Raw genomic sequence first — 27,020 nt, forward strand, 5'->3', positions numbered from 1 at the left:
TCAGCAGTAATCAACACACTGTTTGAAATTACATCAGTCTTCATCTACACTAATTCTCTCAACATTTTTAATGTATTTGTAGCAGACTAGATGATAACGATAGTAGGACTCTTCAAAGAAATGAGCTAAACATTGACAAGGCCAGTTCTGTGCAGTGACCACTGGGATGGCAAAAAAACAGATCTATTGCCCTTCTCTAAAACATGAAGTTCACTTAACCTTGACAGAAGGAGTCATCAGATAAACTGAAATGTCTCTCACACACCATTTAGGTTCACTGTAGCACAAAATAGTTTTTTTGCTCATACTGGTCCTGATTTTGTTCCTGCCCAGGGAGGCAAACAACGCACGTGAACTCAAATACAGAATCAGACCCACAGTCCCTGCATGTACTTTCTTCTAGAATATGTATTTTGTGTTTCTTTCTCTGCTTCCACTGAAATCAATAGCAAAGCAATGCCATACCCAAGACTTAGTACTGACTCTGTTCCATTCGCAGAGAAGTAGAGATTTGGTTAGTGATGTGTGTAATCACATTGCATACACAGACTATTTCATTGCTTAAGGCACATTAAAAAAGAAGCTCAACACACCGAGGCAGAGCGGCAGTCCCACAATCTGGTGGTGCCAGCAAATCTGACTCGTGAGGACTGTTTGTCACAGTGATGAGAAGAACTGGCCCCTGAGTGCAGCCTCACTTCTTGCCAATCCAAATTTTTAAGACTAAAGCTTTGAAGCAATACAGTGGAGTACAATTGAGATTAATTGTACAAAGATAAGGATACCACAAATGAGGCGGTGACTTAAAAGGTCCTACTTCGGTTTAGCAGTTTGGGTTCAGATAGTATTGAAAGAAAGATCTTCCCTGACTGAAGACTGAATATTTACATGGTATATTTAAATAGTTTAGACTCCTGAAAACATGAATATAATTTCACTTTAATAGCTGAAACAGTCCACTAAAATGTAGTGCAATAATCTTAAGTTCAAAATAAATCAATGCATAAGTGTTTCAGAAGAGAGGCCTCTGTATTGTAATCAGTTCTTACTGGGTGATGTCTTTATTCTGTTTAAGTACCATGCAGAATTATAGAGGGGTGCTCTACAAAAAACAGCGTACGTTCAATGGTGTCCTTGTTCACTCAGTTTTCTTATTTCCAAATCTCATCCTCGGCATTTAAACCCACACTCACCCCAGCGTAACCTTTTTAAATTTCGTAAAACGCGACGCTCTAGCAGGACGCAGCAGCCGTACAAGGGGCGGAGAAGCCTTCGGTGAGGGGCTGGTTGTCTGTTGCAATAAAAGCAGTCCCAGTGCAGCGGTCGGCGAGAAAGGTCCTTCCCTCGGCCGTCCCCGTACGGGGAGTGGAGCTGGCAGCGCCGCCCCGCTGCTCGCCGCTGCCGCCGCAGGACAGGCGAAGCGAGGGGAGGCGGCAACTGCCGCAGGTCGGGCATAGCCGCTGTGGTGCCGGCGGCGAGCTGAGGCCGCCCGGCGGCACGGAGCGCTCCGCCGCCGGGCGCCATGGCCCAGCGGCAGCCGGCCGCCCCTGCGGGCCCCGAAGGAGCGGAGCCCGGGGCTGGGGCCGCTGGCCCGGAGCTGACGGTGGGGAGCGGCCCCGTGCGGATCCGAGTGGCTGTCCGGGCGGCCGCGGAGGAGGAGGAGGAGGAGGAGGAAGGTGGCGGCGGCGCGCCGTGCTCCGCGGCGCGAGGCGGCGGGAGCTGCAGCGATGAGGACTCGGGGGGGCGTAAGCGCTCCAGGTGAGCCCGCCGGGGCGCGGGCGGGGCAGGGGCCCGGCCTCGGGCCCCTTCGGCTGCCGCCTCTCCCTGCGGTCCTGGCGGCGCGGGGGGAGGAGCGGGGCCGTCGTGGCTGATGCAACGCCGACGGGGAGGGGTGGGAGACGCAAGAAAGCCTCCAGCGGCGGGCAAGCTCTCGGGCGTGGGACTGTCCGCGTACCCCCAGGGAGGGAGCGGCAGGGGCCCGGGACGGACTGCCTGCGGGTGCCCAGCGCGGCGGGTGCAGTCCCGCTGTCGGGGCGGGGCGGGAACGTGGCTTTCCCGCGGCGAGAAGTGCCGGGCTGTGGAGGCCCCGACATTTCCGCTTCATTGTCCTTTACAGAAGGGACTTTAGACTTGGTTATTGCTCTGGAGTTTGGGTTTTTTTTCCCCCCCATTTGGTTTTTATTGCGTGTAAGCTAGAGATTTTCTTCAGTAGAATTAAGACACGGACAAGCAGACCTGTTCTATGGCTTTGGAAACAAGTTGACTAGACATGAAGTCGACCAGTTTAAATGCTGAAGAAACCACCACTTTATAATCTACTCTACACTTGGCAGTCTGATGCTGCCAGTAGTGTCATCTGTATTTAATAAGTTACAGGAATTATTACTGATGCCTACCAGAATCTCTTACATGTAAAAGGACCAGCCAGGATTTCTGTACCAGAAAACTGCACAGACAAAGCTCACTAGTTGAAGTTCATGTTGTGTTTTGTACTAAAGCTGCAGATGCAGTAATAAATTCAGTTACATAAAGATTTAGGTACAGTAGCATGAAATTCGGTGTTTTGTTCAAAGATCAGTTGTTTCTAATCGATTCTCTAACTTCGTATCCTAGCACTGACTCGGAATGGCCTGCAGTACATCATTTTAAATTTTAGTGGGGCAGCTGGGGAGGGGGAATTTTTTGCAGCTGCTGAAGTTGTCAACCATGCCCTACAGAAACAGGAAGCGAGCATACCTAGACACAAGTAAAATGTTTAACCCAAGTCTACTTAGTCTTCTCACAATCATACGTGACTGGCTTTTTTTATAAATCAAATGTGTACAGCAGCCTAGTGTTGCATTCCAATTACTGATTCCTTAAGTTCCAAATATTTTTACATGTGTTTTCTTTGACCATGCTACTTGTGTAAGACCTTCTAGCCCTGGTCTAGACTAGACAAAAGGGTGTTTATTTCTTCAAGGATTGTAACACATAATAGCTAACTCTTAAACGCTGCTTACTTAATCCTCTACAGTAGGTGCTATCTTCTGAAATGTTTGCTGACAGTGCTGATGTATATTCGGTTCTTGTGGAGGTTGCCTTTTTGCAAATGGCCTCTTCCTGATCCAGGGAAGGCCAGAGTTATTGGCGTGGAGAGAACTATAAAGGCTCTGCATCAGAAGTAGGTGAGTGGAGTTCACAAATGCTGCTTTTGCCATTTATATCTAACCATGGCTAAAAATTTGCTTTTGGGAATGCAACATCTGATAGGAAATTATTTACCCAAGCATTCAAAAAATTGTCAGCGATGGTCTAAAACTGCTGGGGATGGGCCATTTCACTCTCCAGCTATGCTGGCAGACAATTCAGATATTTTTTTCCTCAATTTCTAGGTCTTTATAACTTAAGAAATGAAAACCATTTCCTCATGTCAAGGCACCACAGTTCTTCAGGAGATCTCTGAGTATTTGTGACATTCAGTCCTCAGCCATTTAGCTGTCAGGTGCTCCAGAAAGATCTTCAGACTCTTAAGAAGAAACAGGTGGTACTCCTCTGCATGAAGTAAAGCTATTCATGCTACACTTAGGTTTATTTTGGATACAGACGGATACGGGAAGAATCTGAGCTTGAAAGCTCAATGTTTTTATGATTTTGTCAGTCTAAAATGTAACATTTCACAATAGACACTGACATTTAATGATAGCCACAGCCACATGTATCATTAGTAGGCACCCAGTATTGTATTCACTAGTTTTTGTTAACAGATTTGCACTGCCTTTGAGTGATGGCATTGTTGGAACATCAACTTAATACTGTAAATTGTGTCACTGCATAGTGCTTATTTTAATACTATACCTTATTCTTTTCGAGACTCAGCAAAAACTTATCAGGTTAGACTCTATCCAGACAATTTAGTATATTGTTTGTGAGTTTTGATATTTAAATCTCAGAATCTATCCTCTATGCAGGTATGTGTTTAGTTTCTTGTGTGACTAATAGCCAGATGAGTCACCATGTTAAAAGGTTTCAGTCTGTCCTAGCTGTTTTGGCAAGCATATCTGTCACAAAGCTCTGAATAAAGAAATAAGTAAATGAAAGTTGTAACTACTAGGTGCTTTTTTTAAATCAATGTCGAGGAACACTGATTTATCAACGACCTTTGTAGTCAAGTGGATACCCTAGAGGTACTACCAAGTGGTCATTATTATGAATATGGAGCTAGTCGCAAATTTTGGCACTTGCTGTAGGTGGAATTTCCATACAGTACTTAGTGAGGGATGTTGTAAGAGCCCTAAAGATTTTGTAAAAGCTGAACTATCTGCCCAGTACAGAAATGGTGTATAATTCAGAGTGTGACCTATATTTAATTTAGAGAGGTGAGAGGAGACCTATTTCACTCTGATTTAGTGTGTTAACACTGTAAGCAAGGATGATACTGATCTTTGCAAACATGCAGGTCATTTTTATTTTTTCCCCAAGCATGATGCTCCATCTCTTTTCACCCAAACCTTCCAAATACCTGAAAATGTCTGTACTAAAAAATCCTCTAAAAACCCTATAAGCTCCTGAATTGAAGGTAAGCTTTCCTTAGCAGTGTGTGCGTATGTAAAAATGCTGAAATGTTCTATGTTTCTTGTGCCCACACTAGTTCTGAATCAGTGGTGAATGAAAAATGAGAAGTAGTGGGGTAAGGGAGTATCATGAATAAAAAATAAACACTTAACCATGTTTTTTCTTCCTCCTGAAACCAGCACCCACAGCTGGCCATTAAATGTTTTTTATTATCCTAATCATAACATCATCTATCATCCCCTACTTCCAGGATTGTCAAATTATGTTTCTTGATCTCTCACTCTTGTCATTCCTTTGAAGTAGCCAGGGGGATTTTAACAGGAGACTAGGACTGTGTGAGTGAGCATCCATGCATATCTGATGTGTTGCCCTATCACTGGAAAAAACATAGTAAGTAAATAAATTCTTAGCTTCAAAAAGCCCGGTCCCAGAGAACTGCCATAACTTGTCACACCTGGGCGCACCTTCCCTGTGCAGAGCCCACTGACCTGAACAGCATCTTCTGACGTACAGCAAGCACTTGCCAAGGCGGTGCTCCTGCCTGCGCCCAGGCACACCAGTCAGCATTACAAACATAGTCTCCAGTTCATCTCTGGCACAGAACTGCCACAAAGCAAGATGATCCAGTAGCCTGCAACCTCCCAGCAATATAGCCCTTGGAAGGCTCTAGTGTGATGCCTGCTCCCTTGTTTAATGATTTCACAAGCTCTGTAAAAGCCATTCAAGATTATTTTGGGAAAACGTGTGACTCCTCCTATTTTGTTGCTCAGGTACATGGGAGATCAAAGTATTATGTGATTTATAGGGTCTAGGGACCTTAGTAAATGAGAGGGTTTTTTGTTTATTTGTTTTTGGGTTTTTTTTTAACAGAAGCTTTGTTTCTATAAAAATGGCTCTGGCTTAAGATAGACTTGTGCATTATAGTTCTTACAGCGATAGCTATGGCTGTAATCTGCTATCTGCCCCAAATGCTAGGTAACAATTTAAATGGTCCTTTGTATTTCAGCAACAAACGTGTTTCTGTAACTGTATGTGGCAAGTAGTTTATCTCAAATCCATGGTTGCTGTATCTTTTTTTTGGGATAGGATGCTCAGTAGTGCTGCATTTTGCACAGATACCTAGACAATGTGTTGGGAAGGGCAGAGAAAAAATGAGAATGACTTCTTAGCAACCTGCGTATGCGTGCATATACAGCTGTTCCGGAGGTACATGAGCCGCTACTGCACCAAAGTCCTTAATCTGAAACATACATACAGCTTTAAGTCCCTTGGTAAACTACTAGTTAAGTTACTCCGTCACTCTGGAAGTGACCTGTAAAAAGTGCAGTAGTCCTGTCAGTTTTTCTTACCCCCTGGATACTGGCTTCTGCACTTATGTGGTGATGGGGCTTGAGAAATCATGACTGCGTCAAGCTGGAGTATTTATTCATTGGTATGCAACACTACTCATGAAGCACATAAATGTCAAGCCGATGTTTAATAGCTTCATACAGAGAAATAAAACACTGTCAGCGGAGGAACTTTGTATAGCACCAAGTGCCTGTGCACCTGCATTTCATGTTTCAGTGTAGGATTTGAAATGGCAGGGTGTTTTCAAGATGCTAATGTATACGTCTCATTGTTCTGCACCAAGAACAGTTTTGGAGTGAGCTCAGGAACTTGATTCCTTACTCTGACTGGAAAGCTTCATCCTCGGAGCTGGCCTCCTCAGATGGATAGGGCAATACCCATTCAGTGCCTATGGCTAAAGTAAGTGGGAATCAGCATTACAGTTACAGCTTTTCATTTTGAAGGACTATTTCAAACCCACTAATGTAAGATGAAGGTCTGTTACTAAAATGATTTAACTCTTTTCCAGTGGTGGGGAAAATGATAATGACTCTGACCAGAACTGGAAGCCACCAGAAAATGACCTGATCCAGAAGTTAATAGCACAGATTGAATATTACTTCTCAGATGAGAACCTTGAGAAAGATGCCTTCCTTCTAAAGCACGTGCGAAGAAATAAGATGGGCTACGTTAATGTTAAACTCCTCACTTCTTTTAAGAAGGTAAGCTAACTTGTTAAGACTTGGAAGTGCCTTGGGTAAGGCTGATGAATCTAAAAATATTAGGAGAGATTAGATGAAAATAACTTATTTTGAGGCGGTTTTACAGTCTTCCACTTTACCTCTCTCAGGTTGGTTCCATTTTGATGTGATAAGTTTGTTCTTATCTAGAACTTCAATTGCTGAACTCGTTCATGATTGGCTAGGGAAGTCATAGGCTTTCAAGCAACTACACTTTTAAATTATTCTTGGAGAGAGTAGGGCATAGTAAATGGGACACTGGATAAAATAAATTTCTAGATCAGCCACACATGAGTATCTAAGTAAAGTTACTTTCTTGTCTCTGAGAAGGGATAGCAAATCTGACCTTTGCAAATGCGTGGAGACCCCAAAATTAAGAGTAGTAGAAAGTATCTGGCAACCAAAGTCACTTAAAGGTGAGGTGGTTTTGGTTTTGTTTTTTTTTTAATAGCAGGAACTCCTCTGTAAATATGTGTACGTAACGGATTTCTAAAATTACATTGGAAACACTTTGTCAAGATTCTGGATCTGACAGATTTGCAGAGCTATTCAGTCTAGAAGTTAAGGCATGCCCAGTTACTTCAGACCACTTCAAACAGATTATACCGATAACAGATAAACTCTTAAAAACACTCCCTGGAAATGGGAAAGTTTGGGGTTTGTTATAAACTGACATTTTTGAGGGAGGAAAAAAATCAATAAAAGAAGTCCTAAACTTGGCAAAACTACTCACTTGTACATTTAACATAATAAAACCCACAGAACATGGATTTTGATCATGGTTCAGACCTAGGTATGGAATGACTAAACATCCCTTGAGCAGGCTTTAAGTAATGATTTTCAGTTTGAGATTGAGTGTCAGTTCCTATTTTCAACAGGACACAAGCTTTACAGGAGCTCACTGACGGCCATTACAGCAGGAAAACTGTTTATAGACTGGGGCCTGCATCTGCCTTGACTTTTTGTAATTAGTTTGAGTGGGTTTGATCAGTTGTGCTGCCTAACCTGTGTCTGTCTTCAAGGTGAAACATCTGACTCACGACTGGAGAACCACAGCCTATGCACTGAAGTACTCTAACACTCTTGAGCTCAATGATGACAACAGAAAGGTTAGAAGAAATACTCCAGTTCCAGTGTTTCCAAGTGAAAATCTCCCTTCCAGGATGTTACTGGTGTATGATATCCACATGATTTCTGAGCTGCAGGCTCTTAACGAACAACAAGAAAATGGATGTGTGCAAGAAAGGGTAATGGAGCATCTCCTGAAAGCCTTTGTAACTTTTGGTGTAATTTCATCAGTTTGTCTTCTCAAGCCTGGCAGGGATCTACCACCCAATATCAGGAGGGTCAGCAGTCGGTACCCCCAACTGGGATCTCAGGAGTGTGCAATTATAGAATTTGAGGAAGTAGATGCTGCCATACGTGCTCATGACTTCATGTGTACTGAAAAGAAAGAGACCAGCATGAAAGTTGTCCTAATAGGCATAAAGCTTCCCAAGAAAAAAGTTCCCAAAGACAAGAACCGTGATGAAGATAGCAGTAAGAGCCTCAAGAAGGCTAGATCCCTTAATAAGAGAGTTGAGGAACTTCAGTTTGTCGGTGATGAATCGTCAGCAAATAGCTCTTCTGACCCAGAGAGTAATCCTACATCACCGTTGTCAGGACGCAAAAGTACTGCAACAAATACTAGGAGTAATTTGAGCCCTGTCATTTACCCCAACAACCATTTGAGTCCTAATGTGTCACCCCGATCAAGTCCTTGGAACAGTCCCTCTTCCCTAAGAAAAGTAACCAGAAAGTCTCCGCTGGCCGAAGACAGCAAGCTTAACCCAAGCACTAGCCCTGAGATTCCAAGGAAATGTACAGATTATTCCTCGGACAGCAGTATCACTCCTTCTGGTAGCCACTGGGTACAGAGAAGAAAAGCTCAAACTGTAATGCAGGAGAAGAGTCTCATCAGTAGCCCCATGTTAGCTCGGAAAATACAAAATGCGGACGGTCTGCCTGTAGGGGTGCTGCGGTTGCCTAAAGGTCCTGATGGCACAAAAGGATTCCACAATAGAGATGAAAGAGGGAAGGCTACAAAGCATGAATAAATCTTTCTTTAAAAAGCAATTTCACAGGTCAGACGACTGCTTTTGTTCAAGCCTGGTGAAAAATTGTCACTGGAGTGACAGAGTTAAGTCAGTATTTAATTTTAAAATATTTTGTATTCATATGGAAACTTTATCATTTGTATACTTACTTCACAGAATCACAGAATCGCTGAGGTTGGAAGGCATCTCTGGAGATTGCCCAGTCTACCTCCTTTGCTCATGCAGGGTCCACTACAGCAGGTCACTTAGGGTTTTGAGTATCTGCAAGGGCAGAGACTCCCCACCTGTCTGCGCAGTGTGCTCCCATGTTCAACCATCCACACACTAAAAAAGTGTTTCCATATGTTCAGGTGGAATTTCCTGTGTTTTGGTTTGTGCCCCTTTCCCTGTTATGGGGAATCACTAAGAGCCTGGCACCACCTTATTTACTCCTTCCCATCAGATATGTAAGAACACTGACAAGATCTGCCCCCTGAGCCTTCTCTTCCCCAGTCTGAACAGCCCCAGGGCTCCAGGTCTCTCACATGAGAGATGTTCTCATCTCCCAAACATCTTATGCACTTAATAATGCGATAAGGGCATTACATTAGCTGCTACTTTAGTGTATTAGTTTGAACCAGGCATTTAAATCACTCATGTAACTACATTGTTTGCAAAGCTATGCTCCTGAAGAGCAGTCTGTAAATACTTACAGCTTAGTGGTTGTATTAGAACAAGCTGTGATATGTTACCAGCCTAACCATAAGGAGTAGAGGTTTTGAAGACTGTCAGTGTTTGTCTCAGGAGGAACTCTGAATAACATGCTACAGTGAGCAGTTGCTCTCTGCTTGCATATGCCTCTAAAGACAATGCTGTTTAGTAGGACCAAAGTATGTATTTCACATGGGGTGAATAAAGACTCCGAGCATTGAAGATTGTTCTGTAAGTCTTATCTCATAATCAGATGGAAATAAACAAAAATATTAACTCATTCTAGAGCTATTATGTTTTACTTGAAAAATATGCTGAGCTGTTCCTGAAGAGATACTTAAGCCTCATCTTATACCATATCAAATTCCAGAAACAGTTACTCGGCCTTTCCACTACATTTGGCGGGGGGAGTGGTCCTCTGCCCCATTACTGATGCTCACTTCCATGGCGATGCTTCACTCTGACTGTATGTCACAGTCATTTTTATACAATATTATAAACAATGGTTATCTCACTGTTAACTCGGAATTTACAAGCAGGCCTAGCAAGAGGCGCTTTAATTAAAAACTTAACTACAATCCTACCTGAAGCCAAAGGAGGAAACTCTGCAGTTTTACTTCTAAGTTGCACTCCTAAAAATGAGCCGAGCAATAGTGAGGAGGTAAGGTTTCAGCTTCCAATGCACAGCTTGGGAACTGTGCATGACAAGGTTCTAATCAGATGATGGTTTTTCATCCCAAAACATCTCCCCATCCTTTCCAACTTTCATTTCCACTCTAAGCTTACACTTCTGCAGCATAAATAACTGCAGTAACACACAGAGCAATTCCCCAGTTCTGTGGATCACTCTTTAGCCACCCAGCTATATTCCTGGTTCTTTTACCTCCCACAGATGGAATCCTCCAAGTTCCTCCTGGCTCCCATTGCTAGCCAAGATGCTATAAATACTCGTAACTGCGAAGTGGTAGGTGGTTGTTTTGGTTTTTTTCCAATCAGCTGCACATCTGCAAGGATCCAACTGCCAGAGTAAGTACACCACCTGCAGAGGACTGAGTCCCTAGCTCTAGGTGTATAACACCAGCACTCATTCACTGTTTCCGGAACATTTGTTTTGTTAATAATCAGGGAAGTTTTAAAATTAAAAAAAAAAAACTATGCAGCATCCATGGGTCATTATGTACCAAACTGTTTGGGGGCAGTACTACAGCTGATACAAGGCACTATTTTGAAGACGCACAGAAGTCTGTATGTAACAGGCCATAATGTTAAAAATCTCTTAAGACACAGTATGCTCACAGGGAAAAAAGGAAGCTGAAAATAGCAGCATTTACCAGGGCTACACTCTCTGAAGGAACACAGGTACATGTCACATTCAACATGTAAACCTTAAAAAAAAAAAAAAAAAAAATCACCAAACAACAACAAACCAAACAAACCACCAATCCAAAAAAACCAAACTTACCCCTGTATAGCTCTAACAGTTTCAAACTAAAGAAATCTCGTTAGACACTAATTACGAGTCTTATTTTGCTTTAGAAAGTTTTAGACAGACAAAATGAACACTGAGGATGACCCTTTAGTAAATAAGTGGGAAGTTGACAGTTCCCTAACAAACCAAATACTATGTTACTGAAGAGTTACAATATAATAGGTTATGCCTTCTAATAAAACTTAGAAGAGAATGCCATCTCGCTTGAGCATAGGCCCACTTATCCTGAAATACATGTAACTATAACATTCCAGAAAGCTGCTCAATGTGACTTTAGAGAGCTTTTCAATAAGAAAGGAAGAACACATGTACCGTAGTAATTATTTTGTAGAAAGAAAATACAGACAAACTTGATCAAACAGCAAGTGATAATGCAACTTGATCAAACAATGAAAGAACATCAGCAGGCACTACCACATGTGCTACACAATCCACAGCAGGCTTCAGTCATACATGTACGCCAATAAAAACGGATGCAATATAGAATTCCTCTGAGACAAATATTTCATTCTCTTCAAGTTTGTCTTCACATTCAATCAATTGCTCAAAACTTCTGTTTAAAAACAATAAAAACCCCAAATATTCACACCACACATACAAACTGCTTGGTGTAATGTTGCCAGCCGAGGCCTTTTAAACCCTAACAGCAGTGCCTTTATTTTATTCTGACTCTCATGTTTGTAGTATGATGGCGTATCAGCTGGAGAGAAATGATGCGAGGACACATTTGGAATTTTAGTCACCGGTTGAGAGCCCTTCCCAACTACGAAAGAACATTAACTTCTGTCCCCACTAACAAAGAATGCATTCCCACTGTCTTCATTTTGCACAGGCACAGTTAATGAGCTGGATTTATAAACCTGAAGTCTGAAAAAAGCCAGGGACTTCAGTAAAAAATGCTTTTTACCTAAGCTAACACAGCCAGGCTGTTGAGAACAACAGTTTGGTTAATCAAACAGAGTTGGCTTCAGCTTACACCATTGTTCCCTTAGCTTTGATTTCACTACACTTGAAGCAAAGATATAGTTGATTGATTCGTTGGAAAGATCCCACATCTGTGATCGAGTCAGATTAAATGTTTTTGCAACCAGCTCATATTCTTGTGACAGATCTGTTGCAAAGACACCTTTATCATCAGTCTGGAGTTAAATTGAAAGAAAAGGGAAAAAAAAAGTTTAAATTAGTTCCACTAGATCAAAAAGGAGGTTTTCTTGACATTACAAACCAGTTTTATCATGCTGTTTCACTTTTTATTCCATGGTTCTTTCATCTGTTGGTAATTATTTCATACTTTATTTGCCCTGTTTTCACTCAGAGTTAATAAATCATTCAAACATACACGAAAACTTAAAGCGATGACACAATTTATCAAGAAAACAGGATTTCCTGTTGAAGTTGCTAGAAAGATGGCTATCAAATGATGCATACATGCAAGCTATGTCAGTACGTGTACGTCTCCTTATTCCTCCTTTCCCTTTCCTCAGGCCTGGGAACTAGAGCGTAACTGATTTCCTCCATCTTCAGGCAAGGAACTCTCCCACCCACCACACTTGGTGTCAACATGAACTATTTCCTAATGCTGCCTTAAGTACTGGGCTGGCATCAAAAACATACGATCAAAAGCCATGTAATGATTATCCATCTAAAAGGAGCAAGTTAGGATTATTTCAGGGTTAACAAGATACCCATCTGCAATTTAGAGTCCTTGTGTCCCCACAAAGAACGCTAACTATATCCTCTTAAACTTAAGGCACTCTAGTATCTCCTCCTCCTCCTACTCTTGTTTTTATAGGCCTTTACGGGTAAACTGCTTTCTTATGTGACTTCATAAATTCTCTAGACTTTTCATAATTGAAAATCTCAGAAGTAATCTCTAATAATGAATTATTTTTCACCTAAGATAACAGAGTTCAAACTCAATAATAAATACACTGTATGATAAAGGAGTGAGGCTTATTTAATAATAAGACAATGCTCTAATATATATATACACGCACTTGGACAATGCTACAAATTACAGGGGTTAAACCAACAGGATAGTGGAACCCTGCCAATGCCAACAAAAGCACTTGGCACCTCAACAATTATGGACCATAATGTGCTGCCAAAGGAACTCAAGCACTTTCATCCAACATGATGATTAGCCAGGTGACTACAAGCTTAAATGCTAGCATTGGACCAGTATGTTTAAGAGAAATCTGCCAGTATGAAATTATTTTCCGCAAGGTCAGAAATTGTAAGTAAGTCAGCTCTGGTCCATAAAAGGAGATACACTTCTCTAATTTCACACTGGTTTGGCTCTTTGCCCTAATACACAGTTACAATCAAAAAACTTACACAAAGCACTGCAGGGTGGCCCATGTTGTACCAGTATCCAAAATGGTGTTTGTCACAGGAAGACACTGTTTGAGTTTTGATGTTCGATGTCATGCAAAGTTCTAAGGGGAAAAAAGAAGAAACAAGAATAGATATCAAAACAAAAGGCATGTTATGGTTGACACATTGATTGACTTATTTCTATTCCTGAATGAAAATTAAAATCAGCTCTTGTTGTTTCCTTGATTTTCTACGGTTCAAATATTTGGTAGTATGTTCTGAGGAAAGTCTGGTAATCAATTTTTTAACTACTGGCTGGCTATAAAATTTAGGGAGCTTGCAAACCAGAGAGAGAAACACCACACAGCCTCGCACAGTAAGTAAATGTTATGATTTAGTTTTGTTTTCATCTGAGACATCAATTGTTGTCTACTGCCACAAATATATCAAAACCACAAAGGCATTACCAGTGTACCTTTACAGGCTATTCTCTCACATACACTGCCACGCTTTCCCCAAGTCACCTCTGGTCAAAGACAAATCAGAGTTACTAGATCAGCAATACGTACCATGTTCTGAAATAGAGAGATCACCACGTGATTTTCTTAACTTTTTTCCTTACCAATAGGTATATGATACTGTCGGACAAGTGGCACTAACTCTTCTGAGCCTGTTGTTGCAGAGTTGAGAAATGTTCCATGACCAATTCTGTCAGGAGGCAGGCCCAGGAGAATTTTGGTCTCTTCTTCTTGATTTGGGATCTAGAGAGGATATATTTTACATTCTGTCAAGGCAGCATAAAACAGCACATTAAATATTTACAACGGACTTCAAGTTCTGTTTTCACAGCGTGTCTTACCCAAAAGAAAGTGTCAGTGAGACTAAACATCTGCATTACTACCCTGTAAAGAAAGAAGTAGTGCATGAAAGTGACCCTCCGCTGGGAACTGCAAACAGAAGAAGCCATAATCCTGAACTGGTATGTAGAAAGAGATGATTGCTATTTGCAGTTCTGAAGGACTTTCAGTTGGAGGCATCAAATCAGCCTTGTATGCTCCAGTTTCAAAACTACCCTGTCAAGACAACCTTCAATGCTTGTTTTACACAGGGATTAAAAAAATGGTGCATGAAGAATATAAAATGCAAGAGGTCAAAAACAAACAAACAAACCAAAACACCACTGAGACATTAAGAAATACATTTTCAGAGAAGCATGCAGGAATATCCTACAAAAGCCTCTTTAATGAAATAGAAACAAGTATAAATAGGCCTGTGACATCATGTATCTTGCTTAATTTCCTGAATAAATTAAAATATTTTCAGTATTTACCAGACTCGTCAGAGTAAACTTCAGCCACCACTTCAACAGACTGTACTGGAGAAACCCAACTCTTTCTACTGATACAAGCAGAGCTAACAGAACCACCCAGGAAAATCTGTGAATTTTACTATACATGACTTCTGATAAAATACCAGGAAGAAGGCAGCGGATCTCTTGGAATATTACTGATTTCCAAATTCACCCCTAACCCCCCACTAGATACAGTATAGTAAGAACTGATTTGACAGTTCTGATTCAGAACAAATTGAACATTTCTCCTCGTTTTCTTCTCTCTTGTCAAAACACCCTAAACCATTACAACTTTGGCCTGAGAACTTCAAATTTAGTTTTATCAAGGTTTTTATAAAATGGGAATTAGAGGACCAAAATAAAGAAAACTTTTACCTCTGAAAGATGCAACGCCAGCTTTAGACCTGCTTTTTTTGCTTCTGAGAGTGGTTCCAAAAAATCTTGACCATGTCCTGCCTTGAAGACAGAAACACATCACCATTCTACAGCTTGTTTTACAAAACTCCTGCTATTACAATAATTAAGAAGCCTAGCAATAGCAAAATACTTAATTCAAATGCAGTTACACTGAATTATTTCGCTTTTCCCATTACTTCAGTTTTGACCACAGCAGGTCACTTAAAGTGCTGCTGTGTGGGCGCAATTTAGACAAACTGGGCAAATGTCAGTAGTTTGGGTGATGCCCAGCACTGGCAAGTCAGTGTTCTTGACTTTGGTATCCTTTCTACAACTACTACCTAGAGCTATTTCATTTCAGCCTGACAGCTATCCTCAAACAATTTTGCCTTCTTAATACACAATAAGCATTTAGTGTGTCTAAACAAAATTTAAACTAGCATCAACTTGCAATATTATTTAACTTGCCTAAACCCAGTCAATCTGACCAGGACAATTTAGTAATAGACACTTCCCAGATAAACGCTACTTTTCAGTGGCTATTTTTTCAGTGCCATGTATTAATCTACAGATTTTTTTGTTGGAGTATCTGTCCCTTACAGCAACAGGGACTAAGCTGGTATCAAGATTATGAGCAATCCATTCAAACTAGCAACAAACATCAGACAAGAACCAAGTACGATTACAACCACTTACTGTTACACAACATTATATATTTATCTTTGAGAACAGGCCAAAATAAAACAAAAACTTACGGTGGGATCACCACTGAGGTCAAGTCCTACTACAACCCCATCAGTGGAAAGAAGGAACTCTTCAGCAAGTTTAACAGTCTGCTTAGCAACTGCCGGGCCACCTTTTCTATTTATGGCTATTAACAATCTAGGATAGAAACGTACACGTTAAGTTAAACCCAAGCTGTAGTATCAGGAGACCAACTAATCTGATAGCAACAAAAATGGCACTTCACATCCTTCACGGCTGAGTGTAAAGAGTATTTGTATAGGAAACTGATGAAGGAATGGAGGTACCAAAGTGCAGAGGGACACAAATTAGATAAATGTGTTAGCCTGTGAAATGCAGTAGCCACAGTGAGAGGGAGGGCAGGGAACAATATGCTCATTTGCTGCCTGCGCTATCAGGCAAGCAACCTCTCAGAGGTGCACACGTGAAGAATGAGAATTCTTCCGCTTCCACAAATAAATCTAACAAGGGTTGCTACTGAGAGTATAAAAGACAGGCAAGCAGACTGCCTCCGAGCAACCAGTGACATCATCTGAAGCTTTTCTGCTGGTTAGGACTACCACTCCTTTACAGCAGGTTGCTTGTTCAGCTAATCAAGCAAAATCCTTGTAATGAATCTAGGCTGTGAAAAAGGAGTCCTTAATGCAATTTCCATTAAAAAACCACCCTGCTTTCCCTGAAAATGTTGCAGAGAATGGCCAGTCTTAGGGCTGAAAAGCTTTACCCAGTTTCATTCTCTACCAGTAAAGAGGAAGATAAAAATTCAGGCTTCCATATGAACGACCTGTTTCCACTCCACATAGACTAGTTTAAACAGAATTTTCTTTTCCTACACTGATGGTTTGTAAACCTCCCTGCAAACTACATGACTGAGCACCAGACTACATAAAACCTTGAAACAGAGGCACTCCATGTGCTGTATTTACCTTACATCTATATCCAAGCCTTCTTCTTTACACTGCTTTATACCCTCAAGTATGGTTTCAACATACATCCTTTTGGTCATACCTACAAACACATGTACACATTTGGAATAAACATATTTGAATTAGTTTTATTGTGATGTTGCAGACCTAGCGCTCTTGCCTTGTAAGGTTCATTTTGCACCTTTGATTTTAGTCCAGTCTTATCTACAGAGTTCTGTTTAAAAATATAGCTTTACTTTAAAGCATACATTTTAAATAAGCCTCCTCCTAAGCACCTGGAAGAAAGAAAATAACTTAGCATGAACCAGAGAGTAGCAACAGGCCTTATGTGTTTCTATTAAACCACATCTAAAAGAAAACAAAAAATGAAGTAACGAAAAGAAACTATCAGCTGTTAAAAATATTAGTATGACATCTGAGTCTGCTAAAGTGAATAACCCAAATTTTTGGGTAATAGGGTTTTAACTGACACATTTTTGTCCTCAAAAATCTAATAGTCAAGTGACACGTTTTTACATGGTTAAATCTTTGCTTTTATATTTAAGGTATATTTTTGTTGAACCACCTAAATTTGACTTCACTTGTTATTAACATAGTCTTAACTAACGGTTGCAGCACATCAGGCTTACAAATTAAAAACCAGAACAGACTGTACCTGTGGACTTTTCTTCTCTAGGGGTGCTCCTCAATTCCAGGTACTTGACACCATCATCAGCAAATTCTTTAATAACATCTTTAGTTATCTGATTAACAAGCAGCATATTCAACATCATGAAAGCAAGGCTTATAATTGGTTATATTGTTCTTTACAACTAAAAGACCCAGATATCTTTTGGCATGAAACACTTATAAAATTTCAGGCCTTCCACGTTTTCAGTGCTTCCCACCTCTGGAAACACTAGCCCACAGAGGGTACCTTCAGGTCCCTCGGTGACACTAAAGAGAGTTAGGACAAATGAGAATTTCCTTGTCTGAACAATACCACCCCTTGCCCAGTGCAGTCACTGAACCTTTCTGTAAATTTAACAGGCTGCCTACAAGGCCCTTTACAGGAGGAAAGACGAGGACACTACACCACTTTCTGCTCCCTCTTTTGATCACAAGACAGTTCTCTTTAACAGTTTTGTCACCTGAGGTGAACAAAGGCCAATTCTAGTTCTGCAGTTTGGGTCCACAAGGAACCAAAGCAAAAAGAGAAGACACAGCATTGGTAACAATGAACAAATGTCACATTTTAAAGACGTTATCAGTCCAAGCATCTGGGTGGTCATAATGACCACCATATCGGAGGCTCATTGCTTTCAGAATAATTAAATGTAGAAGTTATATGAAGTCCCACGTTTCTAAATTAATCTGTTTTACAATAATGATTCTGACCTCCCATTGAACGGACATCGTTGATATTGTTACCTGGAAGCCAGTGCTGCTAATCCAACTAATTTTGACTGTGTGTATTGCTTTCTTGTTTTAAGCAAACTTTTCATTAACTTACCAGTAAAATATCTTCAGTCCTTGTGGTAATCTGATAGATAAGCTGAAACATCTGAAAACATCTAAAATAAAAAGTTAAAATATTAATTGGACAAATGTTGAACAGTACGATGAGTATTAAAAAAAAAATCTACATTTTGAAAACACGCACTCACTATGCTCGATTAAACAGCTTGTAGCTTCAAATACAAAGACCATCTGAAATGCAATTTCTGATTTTAGATGCTAACAACGCATTTGCAACAGAAATTATTATTTTTGACAAAAGGCTTTTTGAAACACAGGAAAAAAAGAAGTTTCAAAAAAAGGAAACTATGCGAGTCAATTTTCTCTGAAAAGCAGATGCTGAAAGTGAAAATTTTCAATCCTTTAAAATGGGAATTAATCAACGTGAGATTTCCATTTAGTTTGCAAACATCTAAGAAGTTTTTCTATAGATACAAGCAGCAAAAAATCCAACAGATTGTACTGTTAACTAAAACTTGAAAATGTATTTTCTGCAGTCAGTGTATAAGGCCATACATTTCTCTGTTCTGAACTTAGAAGACGCTTGGTAAACGTTCATCACGCACGCAGACACATGTGTATACTCACTCATCTAAGGTTCTTTTCTTTCCTTTATCAATCACTGTCATTCCATTCTGGATCTGCAGGTATGGCTTCTGGGCCATAAGCTTCTTCATAGTGGCAGAACTGATACAGCCGTTCAAATGAGCATGAAGTTCCTAGAGAAAAAATTCCTATGGATTCATGTCTGGTGAAAAAGATGGCTTCTACCTCCTGCCTGTATTACTGTTCTTGCGTCCTAGTTATTGTCTCACTCTGAGTTTAAAAATAAAATAAGTTACCTCTGTTTGGCTAACAATTGTTTCCTCCTGCCTTTGCATGCACCCGTTCAGCTAAGACTGTCCTATTTGTTCCTCATGGCTTGGTGGGCTGCTGTTAGCACTGATCTCAGGGGGAGCATGGCTGGCTCAGGAAAAAGGGCTCTCCAGCTAATAGTCAGAGTGGTGCAATTCAAGGTGAGGACGAAGCAAACTGCTGCCTCATTGCTAAGAAAAGTATAAGGATTCACAAACTCTTTCCCCATCCACTGCAAGTTAAATGGATGTGTACGCGGTTTGAAAATGGCAACATCTGTATATCCACTTACCCTTCCTTTTTTCGTGCTTTGATGTTTTAAGTTGCACCAGAAATCCAGCAAGATGCTACCTCTACCTGTTAATGGCACTGGAGTAATTGCCCTCCTTTGTCCGAGACTGCTTTCTGCCCAACTTCCTCCTGGCAACCTGCTTTTCGGGTCCAAAACACCTATGATTCTCAGCTCCCTCCCTCACCTCGCCTTTGCTCCTTCTTATGAGCTAAACACCAGGAGCTATAGCTGCCTACCTCTTCCGGAAATCAAGCCAGATACAAACTACTACTGCATTAAATTCTTCACAGGCTTAGAAGTGAAATACTTCACAGAATTCAGTTAGACGTTAAACGTAAACCCTGAAAAACATCTTGTTGAAAAGCAGCGTAAGAACACAAGAACGGTGCGATTTGATGTGGCTTTGATTGCACACCTGTGCATTTACCGCATAAGGTCTCCGGGGGAGTACGTGCCATTTACTGTTTTGCAAGTCCGGAGCGGCAACACCGATAAAAGCACAGTAACACGTACCAAAGGATAGCACAGATACGCTAAAAGTAAGGCACACCCTTCCGGACATGGAAAAAAGCGTTATCTGAGTCAGACTTCTTGGGCTAGCCTCGGGGAAAACAGGACCATAAAAAAGGACCACGCTCAATTGATACATTAAGAGGAAGATTACGCAGGGAGAACTGCAAAGGCGGAGAGGCGAGCGCCCACCGCGCTTTTCTGTGGCACAAAGCACCTCAGGAAAAGTCCGCGTTCGAGAAAAGCTCTGAGACAGTAGCAGCCGTCTGTCCGCCCACCGCACTGCACTATCGGTGCGCTGCCGAATCCAGCGAAGCTCCAAGGCCCCCGCTCGAACCCGCCCGGCTTCCCGCGCCCGGCGGACGGGCAGTGACCCCCCCACCTGACCCCCCCCACCGCTCACCGCTTTCGGCAACCGCCGGTAGAACCGCAGCTCCCGCTCCGCCGCCATGACACCGCCTATGACGGTGCCTGTGCCGGCGGAGGGCGGGCTGCGGCCCCGCCCCGCCCCGCCGCAGCAGGAGCAGAGAAAGTCATATAAAACACCAGTCGTGGTTAATTCCACAGAAGCTTCGAGAGCTCGCGTTTATTGAGGCGATGGAGGTGCAGAGGTGCCGCGCTCTGGCGCCACATGAGCAACAGGTCGGGTCTGGCGTGAGGGGGAGGCGGTGCCAGCATCGAGAGGCCGGCAGCCCCAGCCAGTATTGAAGCGAACCAAACTTATTCTCCAGTAACGGCACTACAGTTTGCTACATTGTCTGTTTACAGTCCTACGGGGATAAACACATCAATCATATTGCCAACACCTTTTTTTTTTTTAATCAACTTGGCGAGCTTGCTGGCACAAGAACACAAGTTGGGCCTTTCACGGATACACAGGTCAAGCCCAACCAAAATGAAGACATTCCAGAACAATCCTAACATCGATTTCAATTATTTCATATTTAGCTTTTAGTGTTACCACAATATAATTCTAAAAACCCCCCAATTTTAAGTCAACAAGTCACTAAGCAAACATTAGCTCCTGCTATATCCCAAAACAGAGATGAATGTACTTAACATCAAACATGGTGATCTACGTATCACTAGAGTAATGCAGGCAAATAAATTATCCTCCCACAAATAGGAAAAAAAGAATATATTACTGACACCTTCAGGGAAGTTAGCTCTAAAGCTAAATTCAAGCATACAAATACAAAGTAAACAACTCAATATTCAAGTTAGTTTGTACCTCTTCCAGTGTTTGACAGACCATCCAAGTTCCAGGACAGTGCAGAATTCAGTTAGCTGTTCAACGTTTTTCATAGAAAAATAGCAAGAAAGAAAATTAATTTCAACTTACTCAGTGATCCACTCCTTTATTTTACCTTGGTTGAAGGCAAACTAAGTACAGATACTGTACATTAAAATGTATGCACACAGAAAGAATGGTTCTTCATTCTACCTGAAAGGCTCAAATCTCTACATTCTTTTGTTTAGAGCCCTTTCCAAGCCATTACTCCTCTCTGAACTGCATTGCATGCACATTTAAATATAAAGAGAACCATCTGCAGGTCCCACATAGCCAACACCTATCAGTAGTACATCAATGAGTGTCCATATTCCAAGTCCACCAAAGCTGAAGAGCTTTCCCAGACCTTCCCGCCACTGGCCCAAATAGAAGCGGTCGGCACCAAATCCACCAAGGGTGATGCTGTAAGAAGAGCAACATGATTCATTATTATTATTTTTAGATTAACTCAGTTTGGGTGTCCATACCTCAGTTACTTTCAAATCACAGTTGTGGTGCCCTAATGGCTTAATATTCCACAAATAACCTAAATAGTTTCTTTCAATACTGCTGTGCTGGTCTCTTCCATAATAATTTAAAATGCAAGAAACTTTGTCTTAAGGCATTTCTAGCTGTTACAGTTGGGAAGGGAGCCGTAACAAATGTATACCAACTATAGACAGCTCAGTAACATCTATCAAATTCAGAAAGAGCTGCATGCATTTCACATGCCAAGAAGTAATTTGGACAATTTTCAGCCCTAATTGTTAAAAACATACAAAACACTGGGAGACCCCCCCAAATCTGCAGATTGTTTTGAGCATTTGTACCTCATTTGACACCATACAGAATAAAAGCAGCATGTCCTCTCAGAAAGTGGATCACTTTTTGAAGCACAAGAATGTTGGCATTTACTCTGAAGAAAGTACATTCAATGCAGAAGCAGGGCCAATGTTCTCTCGAGCACTATTGACTGAAAATAGCTAGTATCGTTGCATATGACATCTTCGGGCATCCTATGCCTCCAAATTCTAAGCTAGACTATATGAAATATAGGTTACTCAAGTACAACATTAAAAACTAACAAACAGAAAACCACAGACTGAAGAATTTATAGACAATTACTCTAATAATATTATCTGTTTTAGCTTGACGTTATCGAATAGTTCTTGTGTACCTTAGCGCCAAGGCAGTAGACCACTTATAACCTCCAGTCCAGTTGCAATAGAGCATCTTAGGAAAGACACGTTTACCTAAACATGAGAAAACATTCAAACCATAAGGTAACAAAGACCACATAATGAGTAAGAAAATGACAAGCAAGATGATGCTCTATTTCTCTAACAAGACTCTAAAAGGGATGGTGCTTTTGAAACATACACTGCCAACACAGAAGTTCACATATCCTCCACAGTCCCCTGTTCCATCAGTCTTTGTCCCACATCAGAAAACACGCAAGGTCACTGAACAAATAGGGGCAAAATTAAACCCTGCATGAGTTTTTAAAATTATCCCCGAGACATTTGATATTGATTCTGTTATTGGTGTCCAGATTAGTTTAATTCATAGAAGTTGACAAAAATAAAAAACAGCTATTTTCTCTCATGTGAAGGTAGACAACAGTATTAAAAGCCAATGTTTACAGCTGATGCCACTATTACGCTTCAAAATTAAAATGTAACTGTAAAAAAATTCAGCAGATTAATCAAGGTGCAGGCTGTTACTGCAATTGATATAAACAATCGTTGTATTGACCCATGACAAAAAATATTAAGAAATTCTTTAGAAAAAAAGCTTCTTCAGAGAATCTGTTCTAGCCAACCTTACCTAGACAATGAATGTGATCCCGCACTGTACAAGTGGCATTATATCGTTGTCGTGGACAGGAGACCGTCATGCAGTTTGTAGAATTGGTACATACATAATCAGTCGTTGCAAGCTGCCAGCAAAACTGGCACGTCATGTTAACTGTGAAGTTCTCCTGCTCGTGGTTATTCTCATCCTACAAAAGGACAGCATTATTGCTTCACTTAGTAATAAAAAAATTCAGCATGCAGTACCAAATTACATTTCATGGCTAGACCTTTTGGGTGAAATAACAATAATCTGCTTTGCTACTTCTATGTAGTCAAGTAAAATAGAAAAACCAACATTAGAAAAACTGACAAAGTTATTAAAGCACAGTTTAACATGACTGCTTCCTCCAGTCTAAGGCTACTGCCAAAAGGAGGACTCGTTCAGTCTCACCTGTAAGGTCAGTTTGTAGCTCTGACAGATATTTAGCCTCCCCACTCTCAAAATGGTTCAATTATGATTGGCCAACAAATCAATTTAACTTAATTGCATGGCTGCCCAACTCAGAGATCCAATGTGAAGAAGGCAAAACAGAGAAGGGTGGGTCTGCCTCTTCAGTGATGGCCTACAGCTGAATGATTAGATGTATCACAGATCTGCAAACCTGCCTATATAAGAACCTGGAAATTGAATTTTTATATTTTATTATAAGATGCCACAGTTTAACTAAATTACTTAAATTTGGGTTTAAAAGTAATAGGTTACTTACAACACAATGAACATGCGGCTTGACTTGGCAATCAAAAGTGGCTGGCTTCCCATATATACAAGAGTAGTTTGTGTTACATGTCATACAGTCTGGTGGCAATCTACTGCAAAGCCCATTGCTGGGACATTTAGGCACGTAAGAGGGAATTTCTGTGCCTTCTGAAAGGTGAAACACGTGAATAAAATTAAGAAAGCAAATAATAAAAAAAGCTACATGGTCTAAAATATATATATACATTTTCTTTTATACCTATAGATACATAGACACACACAGCAACACTGTCTAAAGGGTCTTCCTTATTATAGAGGGAACAGCATTACATGTTTGTGTTGTGGGAACCACGGCCTTAGTCAAGCGAGCTGCTACACAATGGAGCAGGGTGCCCTGCAAGGACCTCCTGTAAGTGCTGTACAGGACAGCGCAGCAACAGAACTCAGTACAGCACCAGAACAGAATTTAACATGGATTAGCACTGCCTCAGCCAGTATTTCTCAGCAGAAGTAATCAGTTTAGGTATGGACACAGGTTGACACATGTAACCTGCTTTTAGTTCAGGTCTAATCGTTTACAGCTAGGTCAGCTATTTGCTGCTTGTATGTGTTCAGAATCACCTCTTAAATTACTAGCAAGAACAGTGCTTCACAGGCAATCCCGACACATCCCTTAGCTAAAAAACCTGTACGTATGTTGGATAGGGAATGGTAACAAGTTCTTGCACAGCACTGGAGCCTTTCAAGAACTTCCACTGTCCCGACACACAAACTGCAACAGCAGTTTCACTAGTCGTTTTCCAGTTGCACGATCTTACGTGGACCAATTTTCTAATTATATAATCCCAGCTAGCTGTTAAAGTCATTGAAGAGTAATCCAGAACATGTTATACTAAAACGCCTTTTACCGCTGTAAAAGCGTGTACAGGTTTCTAAGACATAATTCAAGAACTTTACTATTAAAGTCAAGACACCAACGAAAAAGGCCTGTAGAAGAAAAACAAAAGAAACAACATCTAATATTATACCTGCTGCTTTAAAATAGGGAGTATTTGTACTTGTTGAAGTTAGACCTTTTGCAAATGTAGACTGTGGCTGTGAATGCTTTGTGGTCATCAAAGATCCTGCTGCGAGAAAAAAAGATGTGGAGAGAGTGATATTTTTAAAATAAAATTAGTCTTCAGACACAGTTTGATTTCAGCACACTAGTATGAAATTATCAGTGGAACATGTGATGAGAAAAAAGAAGTTACAAAAATCGTTTTTCCATTCTATAAATAGTAGGACGTATACATTAAGAATTAAAATGAGTATGAGAATTAAAAAGCACTGCTCAGAAAGCAGATTTTACATTGTATTGGCTACTGAACAAAACCATTTAATCAAGCAACACAACTCCTCCTTCGAGGAAAGCTAGGACAGAAGAAGCACTGCCACCCAGGCTGTACTTGTGCGATGCTTGTCCCTGCGCAAATCCCAAGATCCCGAGGACTCGGGGCTGGGCAGAGCTCAGAGGCGCGTCGGCCTTGTGCCCGAGCCCCGAAGGCAGCACACGGACAGCGCGAGTGGGACCACAAACACGGGCTGGTCGCATCCATCTGCCCAGGCGGTGCCGAGGGGGGCCGGTCCCTCTACGGTTACGTGTCGGATCGCACAGGGCTCACAACACGGAGAAGGCACGCAAGATGCTGTGTAAGCCTCGAGCAGCAGCAGGCCCGCCGGTTAGCGAGGCCCAGGCCATGGGCCGCGCTAACCCCGAGCCCCTCGGCACAGGCCCACCATGCCCGAAGAACCCGGTCTCGCCCCTCCGCCGGGCAGCGCGAACCCGCCCTCAGCCGGCGCGGCTCACGGTCACCTCCCGTCCAGCCGCCGCCCCGGGATGGGCTGAGGCCGGGGAGAACAGCCCCCACCCGCAGGCGAGGCACTGAGGCGCCGCCGGGCCAAGCCTGCCCAGACAGGGCTCAGAGCGCCCGGCGCACCTGAGCGGGGCCGCGGCCAAACGGCAGGTCCCACCCCGTCCCGTCCTCGGGCGGCCCGGTAAAGCGGCGGTGCTGCTCACCGCGGCCGGAGAGGCTGTAGAAGTGGGACAGGAAGAGCGCGACGCCGCAGAGCCTCCGCAAAGGGTGCAACCCCACCAGCGCCGCCATCTTGCCTGCTGCCTCCGCCGCTCCCGCCCGGGGGCGGAGCCGGGCCACCGGCCGAGCCGCAGCACGGGGTAGGCGGGGAGTTGAGGAAGGCGGGAGGGAGCTGAAGGCGGGAGAGCAGGCCCGACAGCCAGCGTGTCTCGTAACCGCACCGCGCGGTGCCCTGTAAAACCACAGGCAGCTTCTGCTTTTACTGGCCATCGTAAACGTTTTGAGGTGTCCTTCACCTCCCTGGTGTTTCCCTCCTCACGCAGATGTTTTTCCTCCCTCTATCCTGTACCTGTCTGTCCTTCTGTGTATTTCTCCCTGTAGACAATTGTAATTATTTTTATTAACTTCTATCTTTCTGTGACCTCTCTGATTACTGCAGTCATCTGAAAACTGAAATGGGAATAACATAGATACATGCATGCTAAAAAGTTAGTCTTATATTTGCAAAACTTCGAAATTCACTGTAAAACTCAGAAGTTTTAATTGTGCAGTCTGAATATATTACACATGTATCATGTTGGCTGTTGTCCACAAAAATATGGCATTAATATGACAATAATACACAAAAATTAGCTTCCACATTCCATGTTAATGCTGTAAAGGGGAGCTGAAAGCTTTCCCAGTACTTATTCCTTCAATTTTTTTTTCTTTTAAAAGCAGGGGATAATCGGTGAAAAGATACACAAACCCAAACAAATACATAACCAAAAATAGGCCTACTGAACACAGGTCTGTGTGAGTGTCAGGCAGAAGGAAAATGCTAGCTTTGTATTTGTATAACATTTATGACTAAATAGTATTTTCTGCTTCATTTCAGCAATACTTAAATCACAACTGCAGTTGTATAGCTTAGATAATTGAGTAACAGTTAACGCTATCTAAGCCTTGTAACTAGAAAACAGCATAAAAAAGTGAAAAAATCATGACAAAAATTTATCTCAAAAAATCTGACTCAATTGTCTGTAACAGTAACTTTAAAATAATCTATAAGCATAAACAAGTCTGATAAATATGGCCAATTTAAATTCCAGCAGCCTGTTTTAAAATGAAAATTGTCATCCACATCTTTTCTGCATTCTCAGTATCCCAAGCAAATACAGCACAAAATTACCCATGGAAATTTTGTAAAGGTTTGTTTTCAAAAAAAGCTAAATCAACAGCAAACACAGGAAAAAATAAAACACTTTCCACACACAGATATGGTGAGTAATTCAACTTCATTCTTGGCAATCACCTTTACAGCAACCAATTATCACACCTACTCAATCCGTGCCTTG

The 27,020-nt window shown here is 41.7% G+C and overlaps 3 protein-coding genes across 7 annotated transcripts; 1 reads left to right on the forward strand and 2 right to left on the reverse strand.

The window, feature by feature from the left end:
* Positions 1–1,284: 1,284 nt before the first annotated feature.
* Positions 1,285–9,696, forward strand: LARP6 (La ribonucleoprotein 6, translational regulator). Its single transcript, XM_064456562.1, has 3 exons — positions 1,285–1,758; positions 6,413–6,605; positions 7,646–9,696. Exons 1-3 carry the CDS (start codon positions 1,523–1,525, stop codon positions 8,717–8,719), a joined length of 1,503 nt encoding a protein of 500 aa, XP_064312632.1. The 5' UTR covers positions 1,285–1,522; the 3' UTR covers positions 8,720–9,696.
* An 861-nt stretch (positions 9,697–10,557) lies between these two features.
* ADAL (adenosine deaminase like) lies at positions 10,558–20,345 on the reverse strand. 4 transcript variants are annotated; one of them, XM_064456564.1, is made up of 10 exons: positions 20,189–20,345; positions 18,717–18,847; positions 18,124–18,184; positions 17,287–17,374; positions 16,632–16,713; positions 15,717–15,843; positions 14,941–15,021; positions 13,837–13,975; positions 13,236–13,336; positions 10,558–12,037 (listed from the first exon to the last, which is right to left on the reverse strand). In XM_064456564.1, exons 1-10 carry the CDS (start codon positions 20,234–20,236, stop codon positions 11,846–11,848), a joined length of 1,050 nt encoding a protein of 349 aa, XP_064312634.1. In that variant the 5' UTR covers positions 20,237–20,345; the 3' UTR covers positions 10,558–11,845. The 4 variants fall into 4 exon arrangements, with proteins under 4 accessions (XP_064312634.1, XP_064312633.1, XP_064312636.1 ...); XM_064456563.1 differs by lacking the exon at positions 20,189–20,345 and adding an exon at positions 19,691–20,108; XM_064456566.1 differs by lacking the exon at positions 20,189–20,345 and adding an exon at positions 19,512–19,662.
* On the reverse strand, positions 20,341–25,821 carry TM2D3 (TM2 domain containing 3). 2 transcript variants are annotated; one of them, XM_064456567.1, is made up of 6 exons: positions 25,668–25,821; positions 24,637–24,735; positions 23,619–23,776; positions 22,883–23,057; positions 22,233–22,308; positions 20,341–21,478 (listed from the first exon to the last, which is right to left on the reverse strand). In XM_064456567.1, the coding sequence occupies exons 1-6, from the start codon at positions 25,753–25,755 to the stop codon at positions 21,313–21,315; spliced, it is 762 nt and encodes a 253-aa protein (XP_064312637.1). In that variant the 5' UTR covers positions 25,756–25,821; the 3' UTR covers positions 20,341–21,312. The 2 variants fall into 2 exon arrangements, with proteins under 2 accessions (XP_064312637.1, XP_064312638.1); XM_064456568.1 differs by having other exon boundaries at positions 24,637–24,732; positions 25,668–25,820.
* Positions 25,822–27,020: the final 1,199 nt, after the last annotated feature.

The sequence above is a fragment of the Phalacrocorax carbo genome, chromosome 7 (genome assembly GCF_963921805.1).
Source record: "Phalacrocorax carbo chromosome 7, bPhaCar2.1, whole genome shotgun sequence".
NCBI classification, from domain to species: domain Eukaryota; kingdom Metazoa; phylum Chordata; class Aves; order Suliformes; family Phalacrocoracidae; genus Phalacrocorax; species Phalacrocorax carbo.

Excerpts from the sequence above, each read along its gene's own strand:
- LARP6 (XM_064456562.1), top strand. The coding sequence starts at position 1,523 with ATGGCCCAGCGGCAGCCGGCCGCCCCTGCGGGCCCCGAAGGAGCGGAG. Across the intron at positions 1,759-6,412 it reads GGGGGGCGTAAGCGCTCCAG|TGGTGGGGAAAATGATAATG; the intron begins GTGAGCCCGCCG and ends ACTCTTTTCCAG. Across the intron at positions 6,606-7,645 it reads TCCTCACTTCTTTTAAGAAG|GTGAAACATCTGACTCACGA; the intron begins GTAAGCTAACTT and ends TCTGTCTTCAAG.
- ADAL (XM_064456563.1), bottom strand. The coding sequence starts at position 19,924 with ATGTATCAATTGAGCGTGGTCCTTTTTTATGGTCCTGTTTTCCCCGAG. Across the intron at positions 13,337-13,836 it reads ACAGTATCATATACCTATTG|AACTTTGCATGACATCGAAC; the intron begins GTAAGGAAAAAA and ends TTTTCCCCTTAG. Across the intron at positions 12,038-13,235 it reads GCCACCCTGCAGTGCTTTGT|ACTGATGATAAAGGTGTCTT; the intron begins GTAAGTTTTTTG and ends ATTTAACTCCAG.
- TM2D3 (XM_064456567.1), bottom strand. The coding sequence starts at position 25,755 with ATGGCGGCGCTGGTGGGGTTGCACCCTTTGCGGAGGCTCTGCGGCGTC. Across the intron at positions 23,777-24,636 it reads TCCCTATTTTAAAGCAGCAG|AAGGCACAGAAATTCCCTCT; the intron begins GTATAATATTAG and ends TTCACCTTTCAG. Across the intron at positions 23,058-23,618 it reads AGCCGCATGTTCATTGTGTT|GATGAGAATAACCACGAGCA; the intron begins GTAAGTAACCTA and ends GTCCTTTTGTAG.